This window comes from Epinephelus fuscoguttatus, linkage group LG1 (assembly GCF_011397635.1).
Source record: "Epinephelus fuscoguttatus linkage group LG1, E.fuscoguttatus.final_Chr_v1".
NCBI classification, from domain to species: Eukaryota; Metazoa; Chordata; class Actinopteri; order Perciformes; family Serranidae; genus Epinephelus; species Epinephelus fuscoguttatus.
Genome location: NC_064752.1, coordinates 49,094,666 through 49,118,822, shown reverse-complemented (window position 1 = coordinate 49,118,822; position 24,157 = coordinate 49,094,666). Strand labels below are relative to the sequence as shown.

Here is a 24,157-nt window from a genome sequence, read left to right as displayed (position 1 = left end):
TTACAGGAAACTACAACGCGGAAGTCCGCTCGACTATGAAAGCCCGAATGACTGTGGACATGCCTCGTGGAGTCCATTCCGCATACGTTCCGCCCGAGTATGTTCGGGCCTTCAGTCTCCATCTTTTACTCTCTGACTTCTTTCTCATCCCTCTGAATTTTCTTTGCAGTTCTTTTCCTCTTGCTAATTCAGTCCTTCATTTTCACAGGTGGTCGTGCTGGCCTCTATTGGGGGACATGACACAAAACATCTCACATGGAAAATCCTCACACACATATTTTCAGACAGTGTTGCCAAGAAGATAGATTGGAAAGGTGTAAACAACAAAAAGAAGTTCAGTGACATGGCAACCAAGGCACTATTTGCACGTAAGTATCAATTACACACAGCTCCTCATAATTTCATCAACAATTCCTATTACCATGATTAGGAGTAAAAACACAGCTTATAGCCCGGTGCTTTTAGTGGCATACTAAACATGAGGCTTCAGAAATAAATTAATTCAGCTGTTATCTACATTTTCCTTAATGCCTCTGCATGATTTCAAATGGGCTGTTTTTCTTGCCTATTTTTTGTATGTATAAAAGCTGTCATGGTAGCACTGGTGGAATGTAATGAAGTAAATTTACTCAAGTAACTGTACATAAGAACACATTTGAGGGACTTGTACTTTACTTAACTATTTCCATTTTATCCAGCTTTTCCTCTTCTACTCCACCACATTTGTCTGACAGCTTTACTTTTCAATATTACATTGCCATTTCCAAGTGAGGTTCTCAGGATGGTCTGTATTTAGTAAAGCTGCAGTCAGTTCAAATGATATGTATAATATTTTGTAATTCAACCTTTATGTTGCAGAATGTATGGGGAAACAACACCACAATAGAATTTGATAATTCTCAAAATTCTTGCCTTTTTAACTAAACATTCAATACTTCAATACATACATTATAAACATACTTTTTGATACTTTTGTAAAGTAAATTTATCAGATAATTTTACCCAAGTAATACTTTTACTCTTGTGGTTTTGATGGTGGAATGAATTGTCAGAAGTCAAAATATTGGGTCTATGCTCCTGAGACCGTAACATTTACTTTTCGCTGTTTGTTTTGTGTGTGTTTTTTTGTTTTGTTTGTACTGTAGGGGCTATATGCAGAGTCATGTGGCAGAGAAGGCAACTGACATCTCAGTATGTGGAGGTGGCCGGAGAGAACGGTCATTACTGGTAGTACAAGGATGTACAAGCATCTAATGTTGATATCAAAGAGGGGCTGTACTGTTTGTAATGTAAGATCCGATTTTTTTTATTTTGTAACAGTAAACTGCAGATAATAAGAAAGGTCCGAATCTGAGGGGCTGTGTTGTGTTTTTAATGTAATGTTAAGTGTTGCTCTGTTACATTCTGTTTACATTCCCGTGAATTACCTACATTTTGCTGTATGGGTTTGGTTTGTTTACGTCTGCACGTTAACAGCAGGCATCTGCTTAGCGTGTGTGCCATATTGACTGTCATTCTGCGAGGTGACATCTTAACGAGGTTATACACATTTTGTAAAAAAAATAAATAAAATAATAACTTTACATTAAATACACTCAAGTTCTGGACAGATTTAGATTTATTTACACCCTGTTGCTTACTTAGTATTTGTTTCTGTTGCAAAAGATATGATTAACTTGCTAAGCCCAAATTTCAGAGTATTGTTTGAATTATCCCATTACAAGGAGTCTTGGGTCAAATGTAACACAAGGAAGCTGTTATTGTAGTGCTTTTTTATGGTGATTATTTGATGCAAAATTGTAAAGCTATTTCCAGTGTCTTGTGTTTTGGCATCAAGTCATTCTTGACACACAATGTTAATGTTAAGAAATGTAAAAATTAAAAAAAAAGTCTGAAAAATAAATTATTTTGAAGACACTAAATTACGTGTGGATTTCATATTTAGCCCAGATGTATCCAAACCACATATCATATCACGGATCTGTGCCAGATCCCAAACAACATATCATAGCTTTATTAACTGTACTGGGCTGTGACCGGCCAAAATCTGTGCCGGTATTGAGCTGTTGTGAATAAAGACACCAGTGCGAACACGTTTAGCAGATGTGCACCAAATTGTGTCCAATGTCTGGCCCTGGTCCAGCACAGTTACAATTTGCTGTATGGGTAACCATGTAATTTTGCTGACATCCCAGCGTTGGTTGTGGTGTCTTCAAACGTCAACAACAGATGCAGGAGGATACCAACCACATAATATGTAAATGTGAATGGCCACTGACAAAGCGGTGATTAGTGACGACTTGGGATGAGAACATGTTGAACTTTCTGGAGATGCCGCCAGTGACAATGTTATATGAGGAGCTGGAAAGTCCCTGTAGGGTGGGCAGGAGGTGAATGGGTCCAACAAACCCCGGACTTTCACCTGGGGGCCCGCTGTTTGCTTCCTGTGTGAATGTTGAGCCAAACCATAATGTTTTTTTTCTAAACCTAACCACGTGCTTTTGTTGCACAAGGAAATAAATGTAAAACAAAATGTTTACCCAATGTTCTAAGTTATTTTGAAAAAGACTGCATGCATCTAACAAACAAACTGTACATTCCATGAAAACAGAAGTATGTTTTGAAAAGACACAATGCATGTAATAAGTGTAAATTAACACTGAGTCCCAGAACACCAACAACAGACGCAGGAGGGTATCCAGCATGTCCTATTTAGACCTGAATGTCCACAGACAAAACTACTATTTGACGACTTGGGATGAGAAAAAATTAGCATTTCACCTTTTGGAGGTGCTCTGTGAATAACAAGCTTTCTTTTTGTCTTATATGTGCAGGTTTAGGGACCGTAAAGCTGCACAATCACTTTGTGAAGTCGCCCATTGGAGTGCAGTAGCAGTAATATGGCGAAATGATAATTATTATTAAGTTTGTGAGGTAGTGGTTCCCACCTACCTTGGTTTCACCAAAAATATTTTTCATATTTAATTTTTAAACATCTTAAAGTTGAATAAATAAGCACTGCACATAAATATTAATATTAATAACCCTTAGAATTGTGCAGTTATACCACAGCTCTGTGGAAACAGTAATGCAGCAGGCTTACTGGCTTGTGAGTTTACAAAAAAGCAAATTTCACAGCAAGTGATGGAAATATTTGTACATTTAAAAAAATGCTGATACACTTAATTTCTCCATATTGTCTACATGCCTACAGTCAAAAACATTACACTCAGACACTTAAAGCTACTTGGCTCACAGCTTTATAAACATGTTTTATAAAAGTTTGGCAACCACTGATGAACAGTGAATGAATGCACGGAGGAGTGATTTGGGACACAGCCTCTGTAACAACTAAAAACAACAGCATAAATACTGTCTCATGAGAACAAAGCATCACACAGTGTACTTCACCTTCCTTAGATCTTTGCCATTCAGTACATTCCTTATGTAACTTGCCCATAATGCCACAAAGCTGAGCTTCAGCTCAAAATCCATTCAATCAAACATTGCATGCGCAGGAGCTCAGACTGAATATATGTCTCACATCAAGTAAGGAGTGAATATTTCTGGAATATTGAACCAATTAAACGAGACACCATGGACTAAGTTTATGTAATCTTGATGTTATGACATAGGTCTGTCAGGATAGAGAAGATCCACTTTGCACACTGATTTTACACAGAAGGATTCATTTTGCTCAAAACTCTAATCTAATTCTTTCAGCTCTTTTCTCAGGACTTGAAAGACAATCCATCTGTTCCTCCTGGCCGCCGTTCAATCACACCACCTTCTGTTGTGTGGGCAGGAGGTGAGTTAAATGTTTCTACCACTTCACTGACAGCTGGGGGAGTCCGGGACATGGTGGCATCTCGCTGCTATAAAGATCACGGCTGGAGTCCTAATTCATCACCCCAGGCATCATCATGTAGCATTACAATATGCTAATGTAGTGATGCTGTGCCCTCACTGTCGCCTCGTTCTCTCACTTTCATCTTTCTCCCTCTTCCCCCCACCCCCATCTCCTCTTCTTCCCCCTGGGGCTAACCCCCCCTTTCTGTGATTCTCACCTTGCTGCCAATATGTGGAGGGGGCTGAAAATGATGTTGAGGCTGATGTTGGAATTAGGTGAGCATAGTGTGTTGTTGTCTGGCTGCAACAGGTGAACACGTAATTAGCCTGTGGTTGTCTGCGTTTACAGCCGGATCCCTATAATAAGCTAGTTGGAAAATCACTGCTTCACATGCCTTCAGATGAGATAAAAAATAGGACCACCTTTGAAACAGTTGTCGTTTTGTGGTGGAAATTTGTGCAGTTGGTTGTTCACAGAGATACGGTTCAATAAGGATTACCCGCCCAAAAAACATGCAGATGCTTACTAGATGCTGATTCAAGGTAGATTCAACCCCTGTAGTCTTCATCATTTGGCATCAGGACTTCAGTTTGTTTAAAAGAGTTGTGAAAATGTTCAGTGATCAATTCATCATGGATTTTTGTTCTTACCCCATGTGATGGATACGTTAGCCAGCCCCAGTCTCCTGTGATTGTCGTTGTGTCCAGTAGGTTCACTGCAGAGAAAGAGCAGAACAACAGAAGTGGTAAGTTATGAACTTTAAATGATTGTTCTGCCTTCTCCATCCATCCTGTCCTTCATCACCATCCTCTGTGTGCACTGGCATCTGACACACATACACCTGTCTGGCAGGTGTGACTAATGAGGCGGGACAGTTGTCACAGCAACTCTGAGCCGGGTGTCATGTGATGTCACCTTGACCTGGTTCACCCTTGAAGCCATTGGAGCTGGGACCTCAGTGGCCCAGGCTCAGAATAGAAGAGGAAACAAAACATTTAATATTGTTAGATGTGCAGCACGAAACGGTGCAGAATCTGAGTGCTGACTGGCTGAAAGTCACTGGAAAAAATCAGACTTCAACTAAGCCACTGCTTTGTTGAACTCCTTTTTTTTCTTTTTAAAAGTTATTAAGGTTCAACATATGGAAAAATGAATACATTTAAGGTTGGGTACAAAAGAGCAGGAAACAGCAAGAGAAACAAAATAAAAATAATAACAACAGTCCCTATGGAGTGAGCTAATGGGGCAGAAGTAGCTCAGTCCATAGGGACTTGGGTTGGGAACCAGGAGGTTGCCTATTCAAGTCCCCGTCCGGACCAAATATGGAGCATGGACTGGTAGTTGGAGAGGTGTCAGTTCACCTCCTGGGCATGGCACACCGGTAAGGTAAGACAACACGTTTACATGTCGTTTTCTATATGTTCTCTGACATTTATCCTAACGATATGAGGCGGGCTTTGTGGAAAAAAAGCTTGTTTAGTGGACTAACTTTGCACTTGAAGGTTGCCCGTTCACTTACGTTTTAACAGGTCTGACACTACTATGGGCCCCGGCTGTATCTAGGCTAACGGCTAACATGCTAACTATTATTTCTATGTCACTAGTCACTTGAAACAAATTTAGGACGATAGGAGACAGGTTGAAATAAACCAAAATTTCCCTTTAAGCAAGATTTATGGTTAGGCGTAGAGCCTACGCACGTTGCCTACGCACGTCGCCTATGTCGTTGTGAGCATTTTTACTTGTGCGGTGGTGTGTCTGTGTCATTCTGCAGTTACACCTCCAAAACACTAGTCAGCGGCGGAAGTTTCTGTGAAGTGCTGTGAAGTTTAGTTGATTCAAAACACACCTAAAACACACATTAAACATGGCTTAATAGAGACAATTTCAAACACAAGTACACAAATTGGCTTCACTATAACTCACAGCATTCACAGACAAACACTTGTCTTTCTCTGGTCTTTACATTGTATAAATTAGCCTAGCTACTAGCGATTTTTTCCTCTTCTCATATATAAACCAGGGACAACAGCGACATTTAACAAAGGTAACGGTACAACTCACAGGTTTCACTGACAAAACAACTGTCCTGTACTAAACATGTTTTCCAAACAAATTTAACATGCTAACGTTATTAGCACAAGCCTATGACATTTTACATTGTATAGATTAGCCTAGCAGCCGGTGAGCTTTCACTCTTCCCCTATAAAGCCAGGGAAAACAGCAACATAAAAGGTAATGGCACACAATTTGCTCCATTATAACAAGATTCACCGACAAAACAACGGTCATACTAAACATGTCTCCACAGAAATACAAATTGCTGTTGTTGTTATTAGCGCACATTTACATTGTATAAATTAGCCTTGCGACAAGCAGAGATTTCCTCTTCTCATATGAAACCTGGATAAATCCCCAAGTATAAATCCCTGAAGGATAAATTACTCACAAGACTTAAAATGCTATTTTAGTGGAGGCTTTACTGTCTTCACAATTTATTGTTTATCTGTGAAAGACAAGTAAATACAAGCTTCGTTTCCACTGAGGTAAATGGTGTCAGTATAGGCCTACAGAAACAGGAGGTCTGCGTCACCACAATGCGTAGTTACAATTTCGGGGAGGTGCACGTCAGGCTACGTCGATGTGGATCCTATGCTGTAGTTATGGCATCGATTCAATGCAGAAGTGTAAATGAACTTTTACATGTCATGACCATCATGCCTCGTTTGATTCTGCGATGCCAGCATGATGCTGCTGTTGTTCGGTTATGTGTAAAAATTAAAAGCAGTTAGAAAAAAGGGACTTTGTTGCAACTTTATAGTGGAATCTCTGTGTAAAATAGGCTATTTTGTAAAGCAATTTAGTTTTGAAAACAGAAGGTAAAACATCCATTTTCATAAATATCTGCATACGTGTAGACAGGGCCTGTACCTTGAACTTCACCTCCATGGTCTATGTCACTGACTGTTCACCCAGCTTTATCTGCATCTCCCTCCCCACTTCAGCCACTTTCTCAATGTTGACTGCATCATCTGCAGTGCTTGTGAATCCTGCTGAGAAGGACACACGCAACTGCTTGTCTCGATCGTGGTTGAGGGGGTTGTTCTCCTCAAACCATTTGTTGGCAAGTTCAACAAGGTCTTTGTGGAGTGGCCCATGTTTCCTGACACCTTCCTCCATGTGCTAGTTGACATCTCAAAAGTGGTTGAGGTTCTGCACCCAGCACCTGTGGCCCAAATCGAAATTTCTCATCCTCCCTCTGCTCAACTCACCCTCTGACTTGGCCACCTTCATCAAGGTTTGCTTGATATATATTATATTGTTCATCTATGCATATTAACAATGTTGTGACATGAAATATTTCATATTATAAAAGAAATGTAGATAATAGAGTGGTTACTTCAACCCCATGCCTGGGGTGATGAATTAGGACTCCAGCCGTGATCTTTATAGCAGCGAGATGCCACCATGTCCCGGACTCCCCCAGCTGTCAGTGAAGTGGTAGAAACATTTAACTCACTCACTGCCAATGCCAACCAACTACAACAGTTACCAGTAAACAAACAAACAAGTGCTTACCCTGACAAATAAATGAATAGATAAACCCATAAAGACACATTTTTTTAATTTACATGCACCCAGTCATATTCATTTCACCAAAAAAGGGAGTTGCGATGAGTGAGGAAAAGTGGGCATGGCCTTTCTTTCGGCCAATGAGTGGTTTTGGTGCAAAACAAATGCTTGCGACTAATTCAGAATCCAGAAAAAATCCTAGCTACTTAAGGCAGAGGTAAACATTTTTTTTTAATTTTCACCAATAAGGTTCCAAGTACCCCAACTTTTTGCTGCTGTCATGGATTTTCCTATGGGAGTTGAATTTAAATCTTTTTATATGTGTTATTAGACGCAATTACCAACACATTGGTGAGGAATATATTTGGTAAGGAATTTATTCCCAGATTGGCCAAATATCTGATAATGTTCCCTGACTATAAGTGTACCATGAATTCTACCCACTGGCATTGTCCATATCTCCTGCTCCAGCAGGAGCACACAGGTGTGTGTGTGTGTGTGTGTGTGTGTGTGTGTGTGTGTGTGTGTGTGTGTGTGTGTGTGTGTGTCCTTCAAGCTAAAATGATCTCTGCCCCAGGGCTGCTTGTCAAGCAGCCAAGTGATGTTCCCCACATTAGAATGAGTTTAACAAAACACTTAATACTTCTTAGCTCTCGATCTCCCATCCTTCATCTCTCTGTCTGACACTTTCCCTTCCTATCTCTCCTGCATGTTAAAGCTGCAGTATGCAATGTGTTTTTGTTTTTGTTTTTTTGCCTTGAAGCAGGAAGTGAACTGCAAGGCCTAGCTTCCTCCCCCTCAGCTGGCCAAGTTCATGTCCATATACTTTTTATTCATACTGATGAGTATGCTACCATCACTCTGTGGATTCTTGGAACATGTTGCAAACTGAAAGTTCAACAAACATTTGACACTGGATGTTCTGCATATGCATGGTTTTACATGATATTTTGTAGTCCACTGGCAAAAAAGAAATTATGACATGTATCCTCTTTTTCTTTTTTGTAGTTAGAGAGAGATAACAGCACTCATACAGAAAATGAAACTTTACAAAACAAGAACCACCCACACAGTTTGACTGACTAGTGACTTCTGGCATCTGCAGGAAACATCACAGTGATGAATAGGCCCACTTAAAGTGTCTGCTCTGCTTTAGTACAGGTTACACAGGTGCTTTCACTTCTGCCTGATTAGACCTGTGAGTACACTGGGATTGACATCTGACTTTCCTGTTAACTTTTATTGCACCCGTAGGATGTGGGGAGGTGATTCTTTTACAGCTGCGTTCAGAGCATTCAGTGCTAAGAGACGAACTGGCATTTCTCCAGCTGCCAGTCCACCCTCCATATTTGGTCCGGATGGGGATTGAGCTGGCTCCCAACCCAAGTCCCTATGGACTGAGCTATTACCGCCCCTATAACTGCCTGGAAAACATGAGGTTGGCGCTGGACACTACTCTTGTGCCTGCTCTTTGCCAACTTTCGAGGGCGCGGATGCAGGTTGTGTCTGAGGTTGCTAAGCAACCACTGTATCTTAGCCTACTTAGCAGAAATCCTGAGTGCAGAGCGGATCTTATTCCAGGCGCTGTTTTGTAAGTGTGTATTAGGCCAAAAATAAAGTCCATGGGACTATAAATAGATTGATAATTATGGAAGAAGGGAAAGATGTCTGTTGACTGTGATTGGTTGTTCCTCGTTAAATGACATGCAGTGCGTGCTGCTGCATTCCAAAAGTTGAACTGTGCTTATTCTCAGGGTGCAGCCCTGAAAAACAAGTGCTTGGAAACTTGTGCATGCAGCAAAGGCATCGCTCTGGCATTTGTGTGCCTGCCACACGTCTATATGAGGTGCCGCCAGGGACATTATTCAGAATTACCTATAACACACACATGTGAAATACTCTTACATACACTACTGAAACGCTTTCACATAGTGAAATGCTTTTACATACACTACTGAAATGCTCTCACACAAACAACTGAAACACTCTGATACATACAAGTTAAATGCTCTCATATACACAACTGAAACACTCTCACACATACTAGTGAAATGCTCTCACACACACTACTGAAACACTCGCACGCGAACAACTGAAACGCTTTCACACACACTACTGAAACGCTGTTACATACACTACTGAAACACTCTCACGCCAACAACTGAAACACACACAAATAACTAAAACGCTCACACACACACTACTAAAATGCTCTTACATACACTACTGAAATGCTCTCACACACACTACTGAAACACTCTCACGCAAACAACTGAAATGCATTTTACATACACAATTGAAACACTCTCATACATACAAGTGAAATACTCTTAAGCACTATTTGGACGGAATTAGTTTTACTTGGGCACGTGGGGTTATGTCACTTTACCACAGGACGTCGGTAATATTAATGGCCAATTCGCATGGGACAAGAAATATCAGTAAAACTACCACAAGTGAGAGGGGTAAATCCACGCATACACCGCCGTCCCCTCCTGTCATCATGTGCGTATGATGCTGCTTCCTGTGCGTACCACACTCCCTCCAGGCAAAACACAATGAATCGTGTTCGTCGTAGGCCCACAGTACCTGAGGTTTCACATGGACTTGTCTGACTGTGAAGTGCAAAACTGGTAATTATTACTTTACCCCACGTACCTATGTAAAACTAATCCCATCTGAATAGGGCTTTCGATAAATAACAGAGTATCAGCTTCTTCAGAAAGGTCTAAAACATAATCATCATACTAGGCAGATCAATATGGGCCATCTTGAACTTCCTAAGCCAAAAGTCTCCAGCCAGGGGAACTCATTACCTCCAAAAAATAACACAAACAGAAAATATTGAGATAGACCACACAGCAGGAGTAATGTACTTCCTATTATGTTTTTTTTTTTTTTTTTTTTTTTTCATTTGTTTGAACTGTTGTGTTTATGTTCTCATGATGGTTTTGCTAATTTTGCACATGCAGTGTTTAAATTACAGATTGATTGATATTTTGAGTGCTTGGTTTTGATTTTGCTACTTGGGCTAGGCTGACAGGAGTCAGTCGGTAGTTAAATGCCTGTCCATGTGTTCTGAGTGTTTGTATAATTTTATATGTTCTTTTATGTGGACCTCAGGAAGACTAGCAACCACTGTTGCGGAAGCTAATGGGGATCCAAAATACAATAAAAAATAAACACACACACAAAGCTCAGTCAGGACTGCGAGGATATGACAACTGTAAATGCAATAAAACCTTAAAATGCTAATAAGTCATTTATCAAAACCACTTGTTCAGCAGGCACAAGCGAAGCTTGAAAAGTTACATTTCAGCTGTTTTGTCCAAAGACTGCCAGCATGTTTTACATGACCACAGCACACTGGTTAATTTAAAAGTTAATAATTGTTAACAAGCTAAAATGAAAGTTGCACTCCATGTAGCATAGCTGTTTATCTGAGTTTGCTATGAATCTTAAAATTTTGCAGATTGTTGTAAACTTCACTGCTGGCTGAGAAACAGCCTCTCCTCCCCCTTCCTGTACCTCTCTGAAAGGCAGTGACAGTCAGAGAAAAGAGGACACATTAATGTCAGAAATATTATTTATTTTACTGACATACGACTTTAAACTAAATAGGTAAAATACAGCAGTTTTTTTCATGTCCCCTTCAGGAATTACTTTCTGATATTGTACTGTTTATTGTCCCCAGCAATGACATGGGATTTTCGCCCCTGCTTTGTACTGTATGTTGGAATGCAGGTCAAGCCATATTCAGCTCTATTATGTAATTTCAATTTATACACATGAAAAAACATATTTTTGTTCTGATAACATTGTAGTGTCTGGTGTTTCTTGTCCATATTTTTACTGTACATTGAGTGGGTGGAGATGAGGTAGCACTAGTGGGGTAAAGTGGTGGTGGTGGGGTGAGTCTGTGTGTGGGGGGAGGTGAAGGGGAGCACCAAATCCTGATCTCCCCTAGGGCCCCAAAATGGCTAGGGCCAGCCCTGTAACAAGTTAAATGAAAAATATCTGATTTATGCCTGTGAAAAAGTGAAAATAATAATAATAATAATGATAATAATGTAATGTATCTTTATTTAAGCAGGGACAATGCACAAAAAAAATTTAAAAACAAGGAAAAATGTATTATACCAGGTTTTAGCAAAATAGCGATTTTCCATCTGTAGTCCATGGGCAGGTAGATGGACTAACACAATGAGTAATAAAATCCCACAGTAAAAGAGTACAGAAATATCAAGATAATAGATTTAAAAAATATCGGCCTACAAGCACAATCATCCCTGCATCACAAAAAACTTGAAAAATGAAATTTGCTTGCCCTTTGCCTAATCCCAAGTCAAATCTGAAGTGCTTCCACATCTGAAAATAAACATGGTTTGTAGAAATACTGGAGAGGGTTTCACAGTTTGATGTGTGGGAGCATTTCAGTATATTTTTATGTTGTGAAGCACTTTGTGAGTCCTCTCTGTGAGAAGTGCTATATAAATAAATTTTACTTACTTTTTACTTACTTATATTATGAGAGCATTTCAGTATGATGTGTGAGAGCATTTCAGTAGTGTATGTAAGAGCATTTCACGTGTGTGTAAGATGTAATTCTGAATAACGCCCCTGGCAGCACCTTGTACATCTACATTATATTACATCTTTTTGATTTGTTTTATTATAAAAAATAAAAAAATATATATTTTTGTTTTAACCCACTGCCCGTCTGCTTGTGGGTCATTTTTATCCGTGTCCATTACCTGTTAATTTATACATAAACATATTTTTACCCGTTACTATTTGTGGGTTACCTGTTGGTGCAGGACTGTGATACTAATTAATGGTGCCTAATTTCAATTTTGGTGATCTTATAAACTGCCTGCACAACTCTGTCCATCTTCCACCTAAAGAAAAAAAAACCTGGATTGAAAACACCTGTGAGGGCTGACAGGGCTGATGTCCAAAAACTCACTGATTTTGTAGATCACTTTAATCATTTTCAGAATGGCTGACTGTCTGGTGTAGTTTTAATAAATTCAATTGCAAGAAGTCCTGTAACGTGAAAAACGGGATCAGATTACTTAAGGAGGCTTCAGGATAAGAAGTAACTCCGGAATCTGAGCCAAGTCCTCAATCAGGGCGCGTCTCAAGCCTGTTGTAGATGGGAGGTTCCAGACATTAAAGCGGTATTTTCTTGTAACCTGACAGTCAACTTTAGACTGGATGCTCATATTCACCAATCTGTACGTAGGCATACCACAAAGATGAGATCTAATCCGGTTAAGTCCGACACTAAACAGTGCCTGGTCGCTGCTGTATGATGGAATTTTGTGTTTTGCTCTGAAGTGTCAATTTGTCATTTCCTGTGGGTCAAGAAGTGTCTACAGCCACATTTCATAGAGGCAAACAGGATTAGTGTAAAGAGTGGTAATGGGGATAGAGCACTCTTGTCTGCTGCAGCACCACTTCATGATTTAGGCTAATAAGACCAGAGTATTTTTCCATAAAAAAATGTTGCCAACTGTTGAGACTGTTGCTTCCCACACAAACACACACATACGCACACACACAAACACTCATGTGTTGCAATTAGCTGGTGTGTCACTCCTCCTAATTTGGGCACTGAGCTGCTGTGGAGGGCAGTGGGTCAGAACACGTAGACAGATGGCAGTGCCACTGTCCTCCCATCCCTCCATCCATCCCTCCATCCATCCCTCCCCGATCCACCAGCCTTCTCTCTGCCTCTCCCTCCCTCAGGGCACTGACGTCCCGTTGTCTCCTACTGATGATGCGATGGCCTCTCATGCTCTTGCCAAGGTCACAAATGGATGCCGCCAATTACACTCCTCTGAGTGCTCTTCATCGGCCCACCAAAGTGACATAATGAAAGCAGCGTGCTGGCACAAGTGGATTTAATAATTCTTCAATGCACCGAGGGAATTCTGCTCTCCTATACGGTTATTATTAAAGGACAAAAAAAGGACAAATATATCCAAAAACATGTGAGGCAGAGTATTATCGCCACAAGAGGCTGTGTGAAGATTCATGAGCCATTCCCAGTGGTATTAATTTAATTTCCACTCAAATGGGAAATCCCTGTATTTGAAGGTGGTGGGAGTCATTTATCTAATTTGCCCTAGCTGTCTGAATTATGACTTGTATACAAGTGATAGGGTTTTGTGGCATGTTTGGTGTTTTGCCTTAGTTTGACAGGCACTGTATGAATAAAACAGAGAACAGGCAATAATTAGCACTTTTTTTTCTCCTTTTGCATTTCTTCTCATTTTGCACACAGGGAAACAGAAGTGAAGCCCTGTCTCTTTACTTCTTCCCACCTCCACCTTTACAGACAAGTTTGTGTTTCTGACTTTCGTATCCTAAATATTCAGTTTTAGTCACAGCGTGCTATAGGTGAGGTCACACGTCAGATGGATTGAGTCTTGTTTTGATGCTGACTGACCTTGATAACACCTTGATGAGATCGGTCTCTAAAGACTAGAGTCCAATGGCGCCAACAAAAAAATTCTGCAGCAGTGAAGAGGTTAACCCTCTAAAAAGGACTTCCTGCTAGCCACTGTGGGGATTGTTGTTTTCATAATCCTGTTTAAAATCAATCTAAAACAAAAACTATAAGAGCTAGGTCATTCATTCTTTTTGCAAAAGACCACTAGGATGTCTGTCTTTTGTGCCATTATGTTGTCCATGTGTAATGACATCATTATGCTATGATACCAGCAGTCCAAATGATGGTGAAATGCGCTGTGATGCCACAGTATTGTCCCTTCATGTCCACGGGAGATGTTGGTTTTATGATACTGTTTAAAACTGAGCTAGAGCAGCTACAGCATTCATTTTTCACAGCAGAAGGCTAAGAATTCTGTCTTTCGTGCCATCACGATAATGTCATTATGTTTCGGTATGTTTTTACTTTTTATATGACACAGTTTCAATACTTTTATTTATTATGGTTTATTGACTTGCATAACCTTTTAGCTTTTTGGTTGTATACATTTCAGTGATATGAAATACCAAAACATACCAATGTAGGCACAGTCTCTACTGCAGATGAAATAACATTGCACTCTGCAAATAAAAATGAGCATATCTCATGTACATATTCAAATAACTTATAAAGTGAATAGTTTCAATAACCTTTTAGTTTAGGGTGTACATATTTTTGGGATATGTGGCATTTAAAAAAAATCCAATAAATGACATCACAATAATCAAAAATAACCAACATATGGACTGTTTCTATGGCAGAGTTCAAAGGGTTAAAGCCTTTATTTAGCAGCAGAGGCAAGTGGAGGGACCAAGTGATTCTCCTTGAGGACTCTGGGCTTGAAATTGAGTTTGTTCCAGTTTCACAGCGTTCTGTTCATAACAGCAACAGAAACCACCAATAGCAGCCCTCCACATGTCCCCACACCACCACCTCCACCAATTTCTCTTTCACCCTCTCTACCCTGCATTCCTCCACATCTTCAAGAGCACCAAATGAAAAAGCTGTCCACCGACTTGAGAACTTGTTTTTGCTCGCTCTGAGACCAGCCACATATTTCCCAGGGTGGTAGTCAACTTTCCTCCCCCATTTACTTTACATCCCTCGCCCCGCGACTCAATCTGGCCTGTAGGTTAGCGAGTATGTGGACGCCTGCGGCCTGGCATTCATGTCCCGGGCATGTATCAAATCAACCAGGCCCACCAATGCTTTTGAAACACACTGACGCTCGCACACACACACAACACACTTTATCTGTCCCTAGCAGTGGTCATGGCGGGCTGAAAGAGGGAGTGTATCTGAAGTCAACATGGAAGAATTATGGGCTGTCTTGGAGAAAGTGGAGTTTGCCTGCAGCGCCTGTGGTGACTCCATATTGCTGACAACAACAATGTCTCCTTTAAACACACACACACACACACACAGAAGGGGGAAGTATAGAAGGAGTAAACGGCAGAAAAGAACAGATGCTCAAAACCTTATTTCCACCCCCAAAGGACACAGCTATACATTTGAAAAGAAAAAGTGCAGCCATAATCAACACAAGAGTCTAAACACACACAACAGCGGCACGCGCACGCACACACACACACACACACACACACATTGATGGCACACCTCTTGGGCTAGACAGGGACTATGACAGCTGTGTAATTATCTCATCAACACCTCCCTTCTCTAACAAGCTTCTCCTTCTCTCCTCTCTCTTCTCGCTGCCTGTAAAGCTCCTCATCAGTGCCACAACCAGAGAAGACGATAAAAGCCTTCACAGAGATGAGGAGCTCCACCAAAATGCCAATCTTCTCTCTCCCTGTGATTCTCACATGCACATGCTCACATACACACACAGACAGCCATCTTCTATCCTTTCTAGTTTTGTTTTTGCATTTGCTCCACAGTCCTAATGCCAATTCCCCACACTCCTATTACCAGAACAAGTCTATATAAATTGCTACCTCAAAAAAAAGCACTCCCAGCCTTTGTTCATTCGAGGCGGCACAATCCAATACAGAATGACTTGAAATAATTGTTTTCATCACTAGTACTGCCTATTATTATTATTTTTTTTTTTACAGCTTTTTCAACAGTAATGCTGATGATGACCAGTGATAGGTTCAGGGAAGTTTGCTGAACTAAATTAGACATGTGGAATTAAAGGTGGAATAGAATTAAGGTTGTTCAATGACTCCTTTGATTCACAAATTGTTAATTTGGTGCCTGTGAGCACACTGAGGAGAAAGGAGCACAGCGGTGGTGGATCATGTTATTGCTGCACACAAGGATACTCAAGTACACAAGCATGGCGGCTGCTTAAAGCAAGTCTTCAAGCATTTTCAGATCTAAACCATTAAGTAAGAAAGGCAAGACCATGATTCCTCGGGCAAACTGTGCTGCTTCTTTGAAAAGTGTCATTGGTATTTTAGAAAATAAGCACGTAACTTAACAGTAGATGCCAAGTATTTGTAAGGAAATAGATTTACCATTTTACAATGAACACATCAAGAACTGTAGACAGGATTTAAAAGAAAAAAAAAATGAAGTGAATTGAAATTTTCCCAATAGAGCTCAACCCAACTACACAAAGTCTGAGCAACTACCAACCAAACCAACCTGATCTCACAGAAATACGTGAAATGACCACAACCCCTTAACACCGCATTCCGTGGTGGCAGCACGTAATGGGTTGAAATTACATGCTGCCACCACGAAAACAATGCCAATGTAAAGTCAATTAGGATCCTCTCCCGTTGTGGACACACGGATTCCCTGATTCAATCACGTCACGTCAACCTCGTTTTCCTCAATGATATCTTTAACATTCCTGTATATACACAAAAACGCGGAAGTGTTCTTGATATTAAAACGGCAAATACATTCCTCTGTTATAATTTCCCACCAATAATAATAATAATGATAATAACGTGATAGTTCGGCTGTTCTAGATATTTGTTATAGCCTATTCAAATATTCAATCACAAAAACGCCGTTTCTAGAAAACTTGCTAAAATATCTGAAATTAACCATCATGCCTACTTTTTCTTAACATATTTCATCTAGGTGCAGTGTCATTACTAGTTCAGCTTTACTAGGCATTTGATATATTCAGTAGATGTATCTTTTTACGACCCTGTTTTACAACAAGCCGCAAAAAACCTACCGTACTGAGTACTATCTAAAATAACTACGAACAACATCCTTGCTTTTTTTCTTAACATAGTTCATCTAGGTGCAGTGTAATAACTACTTCGGCTTTACTAGATATTAGATTTATTCAGTAGATCTATCTTTTTACAACCCTATTTTACAAGCCGCAAACGAACCTACTGTCCCAAAAACGCCGTTTCTAGTGTATTAGCTAAAATATTGAAAATTAGCCGACATCTTTACTTTTTCTTACCATAGTTCATCTAGGTGGAGTGTAATAACTAGTTTGGCTTTACTTGATATTAGATATATCTTTTTACAACCCTATTTAGAACCCTACCCGAATTAGAACCCAAATTGTAGTTTTTTAAAAATCTAAGTGTTTTTCCCAGATTTGGAAGTTGTAAATACTGAATTGAGAGTACACTGTGGACTTTAAGGGGATAGTAAACACATTTGTGAAATCAGATTTTAAATATCTAATTTCTAAATGGGTGAAAATTAATTTTATCCATATCTGACAGCACCCCCAGTTGTTGACTACACTCACATGATAGCTGAGGTCAAGAGCTCTCTATAACAGTTGGTCCCATGTCTGTACCCCCTTTTGTTGCTGAATTATAAGCCCTCAAACATGCACTGAGGTCAAGGTTCAAAGGTTTATGGCTGAAAGCAGGAGCCATGTAGAATCTTCATAGTGACATACGTATGTTACTCTCCAGGTTGAGACCTTTCCAATGATGTATTTGGTTAAGCTCTACGACAAAGTTTAGATTTTTTCATTTTTTGGACACAAGCCATGCCAGATGTAGTTTCAGAGAGCACTTTGAAGGCCCAGTGTATAAAATGAGTTTTCTTTCTTTCTTTGCTTGTTTTTTTTCTTTTTTACTGTAGATAGTTACTAACATGAGTCATCCTCAGACAATGCAATACAACTAAAAAGTAAAACCAATAATAACAATAATGAAATAAGCAAAAATAATATTAAAATCATATTAAAATTTTAAAATCTATTTACAGAGTAGAATGGTAGCCTAATAGATAACTTAGATAATATTTATTATTGTTTAGACACTTTATTATTGCTTAGAAACTATTTAGCCTATTATTGTATTTACTTTTAACATGTTCTACTTTTGAGTAATTTCCGAGAAGTTATGATGAAAAAAAAAATAAAAAAAAATTACAGACTATAGGAGACATCCTCTTCAGTGACTCACGTCAATTAATTAACACTATTTGTTGGCTTTTTATAATGCCTTTTTTTTTTTTTTTGCTGCTGTCTCCAGTTGAGAGTGGTGATTTGCTAAATAAATTCTACAATAATAATTAGATTAACATTTGGTCTATAATATTGTTGGCTATATTACGCATTTTAATTAAAAAAAACGGAAGAATAAAAGAAATAAACACCGAAATAATTACTTTTTTTTATTGATACTCCTCTCTGACACACACACACACACACACACACACACACACACATTGAACACGCGATTGAATGAATGAATGACTGACTGAATGAATGAATGAATGAATGAATGAATGAATGAACACTGGAAGTGGTTCAGCCACAGTCCCGCCGGCTGGCGCGGTCACATTGAGATTACATTTGTTTTTTATTACTAACAAAATGTTTTATATTGACCGTATGAATGGTTTCGTTTTCAAATAAATATTTGGAAACGAAAATATGCTTTGGTGTACTTTTACAGAGTTTTGCAATATGTATATAGCCTACCTGTATCAAAATGTATATAGCCTACCTGTATCAAAATGTATCATTTTCAGCAGCAGTTTGTGTGACAGCTGCCACGGTTGGAGGTATAACCAGCAGGGCAGCCGCTGGTTCTGTGGCGCTGGCTTAGGGTCCACTCTCCCCTGGTGGAGTGGAGGGTGGCCGGGTTGCCAGGGGCAGACGGCTCCATGTGATGGTGTTTCCTCTCTGGTTCTTCCATGCTCAGCCTCATTTTTATCTTCTTATTTATTTATTTATTAGTGGCGTTTGGATTCAGTTACGGCAGACGGATGGCAAACTGAAATGGCATTAAGCCCACAGATGGCAGAGAGCAGCTACAAAACAGTAGTGGAACGCGCCACATCCGCCCACAGCACAATGCTCTTAAAGCCCTACGCTATCAAAAGCTGGCAAAATACATTTATTATATTTTATGGCCTTGACATTACCCTGTCATATTGTTGAGTTATCAAGAACACTTCCGCGTTTTTGTGTATATACAGGAATGTTAAAGATATCATTGAGGAAAACGAGGTTAACGTGACGTGATTGAATCAGGGAATCCGTGTGTCCACCACGGGAGAGGATCCTAATTGACTTTACATTGGCATTGTTTTCATGGTGGCAGCACGTAATTTCAACCCATTATGTGCTGCCACCACGGAATGCGGTGTTAAGAGGTCGTGGTCATTTCACGTAATTCTGTGAGATCAGGTTGACCAAACTCTGTACAATTTTGTGAGTACTGAAAAAACAACACACAATTTCACATTTTATTCATTCCTTATTTATTTGCTGTTCCATTTTCTTGCAAGAGCAATCAAATGGTGTCTGGGAAGAGGCGTGCTTTCTGGCACTACTCAAAAAATTGTAATTAGTGGGGAAGTGGTAAACCAAAAGCCACCTTTGGTGGCGGTATGATACACCACTGGGTGGTGTCAGTTTGTAACGAGGCGAACCTTTCGTAGTCTTTTGATGGTGGGATGCTGCTGGTTGGCACCTGTTGTGGCCAGGATTGGGCAGAAGCATCAGTACAAGTAGCAACGTTACTTACTTGACGACATTTCTCAGTAGCATGGTGGTAACATCACTACTTTCTGAGTGAAATGTTCTAATGTCCCAAAAAAGGTTTTCATTTAGCTCTGTTATTTTTATCGTTTATATTACTGTATTTATTTAATGTGGTTTTATTGACTGAAAAAAATATTTTGTAATTCTGTTTTTGAATTACTGACAGAGCCAGATAGCCTACTGAGAGAGGCCTAGACAGATAAATGCATTTAGTTGGAAGAAGAGAGAGAGAGAGAGAGAGAGCCAGGCCAACTGATGATGTCATGTTACTTGAGGACATGTTCAAATGTCACAAAGTCTTCAAAAAAGAGAAAAAAAAAGAAAGTTTTGATTTAAGTCTATTATTTTATAACAAACATTTTTTGCCTGCCTATTTGTTTGGCTGACAGTTACTCCTCTCACTGAGAAAACACTTGATGTAAAGTCAAAAAGTTTCATGTTTGCAAGTAGCATACTACTTTTGCCATTTTCTCGTAGCTCAGCTTGCTACATTTCTCTGGGGATGGCTTCATTGCAGTGAAACTTTATTTTGATGTAGAGGGGTCCATGTCATTGGTTCGACAGCCCATTGGTTCGACATCCCATTAGTCCGACTGTCCACGGTGCTGAACGGCTCGCGGCGGGCGCATGGTGCGCCGCGACCGGCTTGAGGAGCAGGCTCACGGCTTATGTGTTTGTCACTTTCTTTTTCATTTTAACCCACACTATGATCTTTTCCTGACCCTAACCAAGTGGTTTTTGTGCCTAAACCTAACCAGACCTTAACCACAGGGCATCATGATGATTTCGGAACGAACTTCGGAACAATGAGTTTAATATGGTCGGAACAATGGGATGTCGAACCAATGGGCTGTCGAACTAATGGACAGTTCCCGATGTAGAGTAACTGGCAGCTTAGCTCACTACATTTTCAAAGTAGCTGTGCAACACTGGTCACAACAGGTGGTGTCAGTTACTAAGGCAGCCGGATGGCACCTGTTGTGGCAGTAGTAGACAGCGTCAGTTTAAAATGCTGCTGGTAAAGACATAATATAAGGAGCTGTAATTCCCTATAGAGCAGGTAAGAGAGAAGATTGATGGGTCCAACAAACACCAGCCTTTGTCCCAGGAGCTTGCTGATCACTTTCTCTATGAATGTAGAGCCAAACCATGTTTTGTTTTGTTTTTAAACCTAATCACATGCTTTTGTTGCCTAAACCAAACATGCCTGTGTTGCGCGGTGAAAATTGGCAGACATTCCTGCAACGTCAACAACAAAGGCAGGAAGATATCTCATGTGTGAATGGCACTGACCAAGTGGTGATGAGTTGGGCTGAAAACAGTTTGGTGTAACCCATATTTAAGAGTGTAATATCCTCCTTGTGTCACTTAAACCCTCAGATTCCCACTTGAGGCTGTTCTCACAAATTTTTCGGATGCTTTCCTACAAAAAGCAATACACCCAAATTTGTACATATCTTCTTTTTTTGAAAAGCTGTAATCACATTACCAATGCCGGCAATTACTGATGGCAGTAAACAAGGAAGCAGTCCTGAGCACTTCATTCAGGCTATCATATGAACCATTCTATGAGAATACGTTTCCATGATATACGGTATATTGTGGAGGATACCCTCATTAGCCATTCGTGGTAGCTTAGGCCCTTAACATATAAGATGTATTTTGAGCTATATTTTTACGTTCTCATGAATTAATGGTAAGATCTTTTAAAATCTTCACACCCACAATTTATTTCACCTTATTTATTTATTTATTATACAATTTCATTTCAGTTTTCCAAATACATATTGACAGAAACCACATGCACTTCACATTTAAACACAAGGCATTACAAACCCATAATTTGATTTAGAATAAAATAAGATACATCTTAATGTGCTCCTTAATTTTCCATGCACTGATTTTTTGTATCTGTGTATAAGTTACATTTTATCAGGAATCCATCAAATCCACTCAGATGGAGCTATCATTAAGGTTCCGCTCAGTTCTCTAAAGAGTCTGGTTTTTGTTTGGTGAGCTTAACTGTAAACAGTGCATCAGTGAGCACAGTTTCTAATCTGACTTTTGAAAAGTTTGCTCAGCCACTAATCCCTTTCATTTTACAGAGTGGGGAATACAATTGTGTGGCTTTCTGGATGACAAATAGGGTGTAAATAAAATTCAACACATGGGAGCAAAACTCCAAGCTGCAATCACACCCAATACATGACATATTTGTATTGCTGCAACTGCTTATTCTCAGCCTGAAATGTGTCACCACACATTATGCCAGCCTTTTTTTCTCATATTTGTCTTTCTTAGCCTCATTCTTATTTACTTTGTCATTATGTTAAGTATTTTCTGTCTAATATTTGTTTTTGTAAAGATTATAACTGATTAAAATGGTCTCATTAGGGAAAACTGGAAGAAAAACACTTCATTCTAAACCTTTTAGCCATTTAAAGTAGGGTGTATAACAGTAAATAAGCACTTAAAGGCTCTCTAAGTCTTCCTAAGGTTGAAAAGTTTTTGTCACATACAACAAACATCTCCTCATGATCTGCTAGCTATGTGTCCTCTGAATATGCTATGAAAAAGTCTGGTCTCTGTAGGCAGCCCAGTCTCCGCAAATGGCAACAAAAACATTTTGGTCCAGGCTGCACCAACCAGCCAGCGCGAGACCATTGAAAGCAAGCACATACATGAACGCGGTGCCCATGTCTCAAGCCGGATGCACAACCTAACGCATTGACGGACTGACGCTGACCGGAAGTCATTCATTCTAATTGAGGTGAAAATGACGGATAGTAATGGACTAGCACGCAGCATGGCAGCGGTTCCATTGACCGTCCGACCATAGAGGCGTTGGATTTTTCCTACTCGGGCGTTGACAAGATGGGAGAAACAGAGCGAAATGGTGCCGGAAGTAGGAAATAAATTGCAATCGCATTTGTAAACAAACAATATTTCATTTATTTATGCAAAAGAAAAATAAGCATAAGCTTTTTTCTACTATTAAAAGTGACTGTATGTGATGTCAGACCATCTTTTCTTTTATTATTAATTGTTCAAGTAGGGGGCAGGCACATATAAGAATCTTTTTTTCTTCTCGCTGCTCCTTTCCAATCATGGAGGTGTTGATTTGAAAATGTAGAGTGCATGTGCAAATTCTGTTGTCCACTTTCATGTGAGGAACAAACAAATAAACTAAACTAAACTAAATTGTTGACCATAGGTTGATTTCTATGCAGTTGATAATAACTCTATATTTTCAAATTTTGCATTCATTTCTATATATATATATATATATATATATATATCAGCTCTTTCAATAGTACATTACTCAACTCCTCTCAGTTCAGTTGATAACATTACAGTGACAGTCAACATGAGAGATCTTCGCAGGAAGATATTGCTAGCTCTTGTGCTAGATGACTTCGATAACAGCTCTCGCCGACAGCGCGCTAGCTAGCCGCTCGCATCTGGCCAGGTCCGTCAACGACGGAACCTCACGGCGTTGTTCTGGGGGTGGGGAATGCATTGGGAAAATGCTCCATTAAAACAGGAAAAATAGGTTGTGCATCCGGCGTCACTGTCTCGCGCAAGCGTGCACATGTGAACGCGGTGCACAGAGAGGCAGTTAGAGCTACAGGCTACAATGAGGCTAAACACAGAGTTCAAATGACGTTTTTCCAAACAACTTTTTATGTTGGGGCTTCAGGACACTTGGATCACTACGGCGAGCAGTATGGAGATATATTTTGTGGTTTCAATTGTGTGTTTTTGGACAATCTGGGGCACCACAAGCCTCCATTAGGTGGAGTTTTGTTGTTTTTGATCTCAGCAAGTGTTGTGAGGACTCTAAAACTTCACCTGATCCTCCATCGGCATGAGGGTGAGTAGATAATGGGTGAATTTTCATGTTGGGTGCATTATCCCTTGAACAGGTGTGTAAATCCATGGTAACTAGCAGCTATTGCTCGTTCATGACGGAGTCACGGAAGACGGGGGAGGGGTGAGTTAGCTCCGTTGTGTTTGATAACACTGTTGAATGTAAACAGAAGTGATGCCCAATGGTGCTTAGTGTGCCTTTAATAAACAATAAATACAGTTTATAACATGCTATAACATATAATATAGTTAACCCTTGGGCCCGAACGACGCATAGTGCGTCCAAATTCACACCTGTTCTTCTCTATGGAATTTCTCCTTGACCATGTGCATCATAGCAAGAAGCCACACATATCACTTGAAACAGCGGAACTGTAGCTTTCCGACAAGACCAAGCACTTGTCGGTAGTCCAAT

At 39.9% G+C, this 24,157-nt stretch overlaps 1 protein-coding gene across 3 annotated transcripts in view; it reads right to left on the bottom strand.

Annotated features, from left to right (window-relative positions):
- epha8 (eph receptor A8) overlaps positions 1 to 24,157 on the bottom strand; it is a 391,056-nt gene that overhangs the window by 316,458 nt on the left and 50,441 nt on the right. For all 3 annotated transcript variants that reach the window (XM_049570869.1, XM_049570874.1, XM_049570881.1), the window contains exon 2: positions 4,501 to 4,565. In XM_049570869.1, coding sequence (XP_049426826.1) covers positions 4,501 to 4,565 — 65 coding nt within the window. The remainder of the gene's footprint in view (positions 1 to 4,500; positions 4,566 to 24,157) is intronic.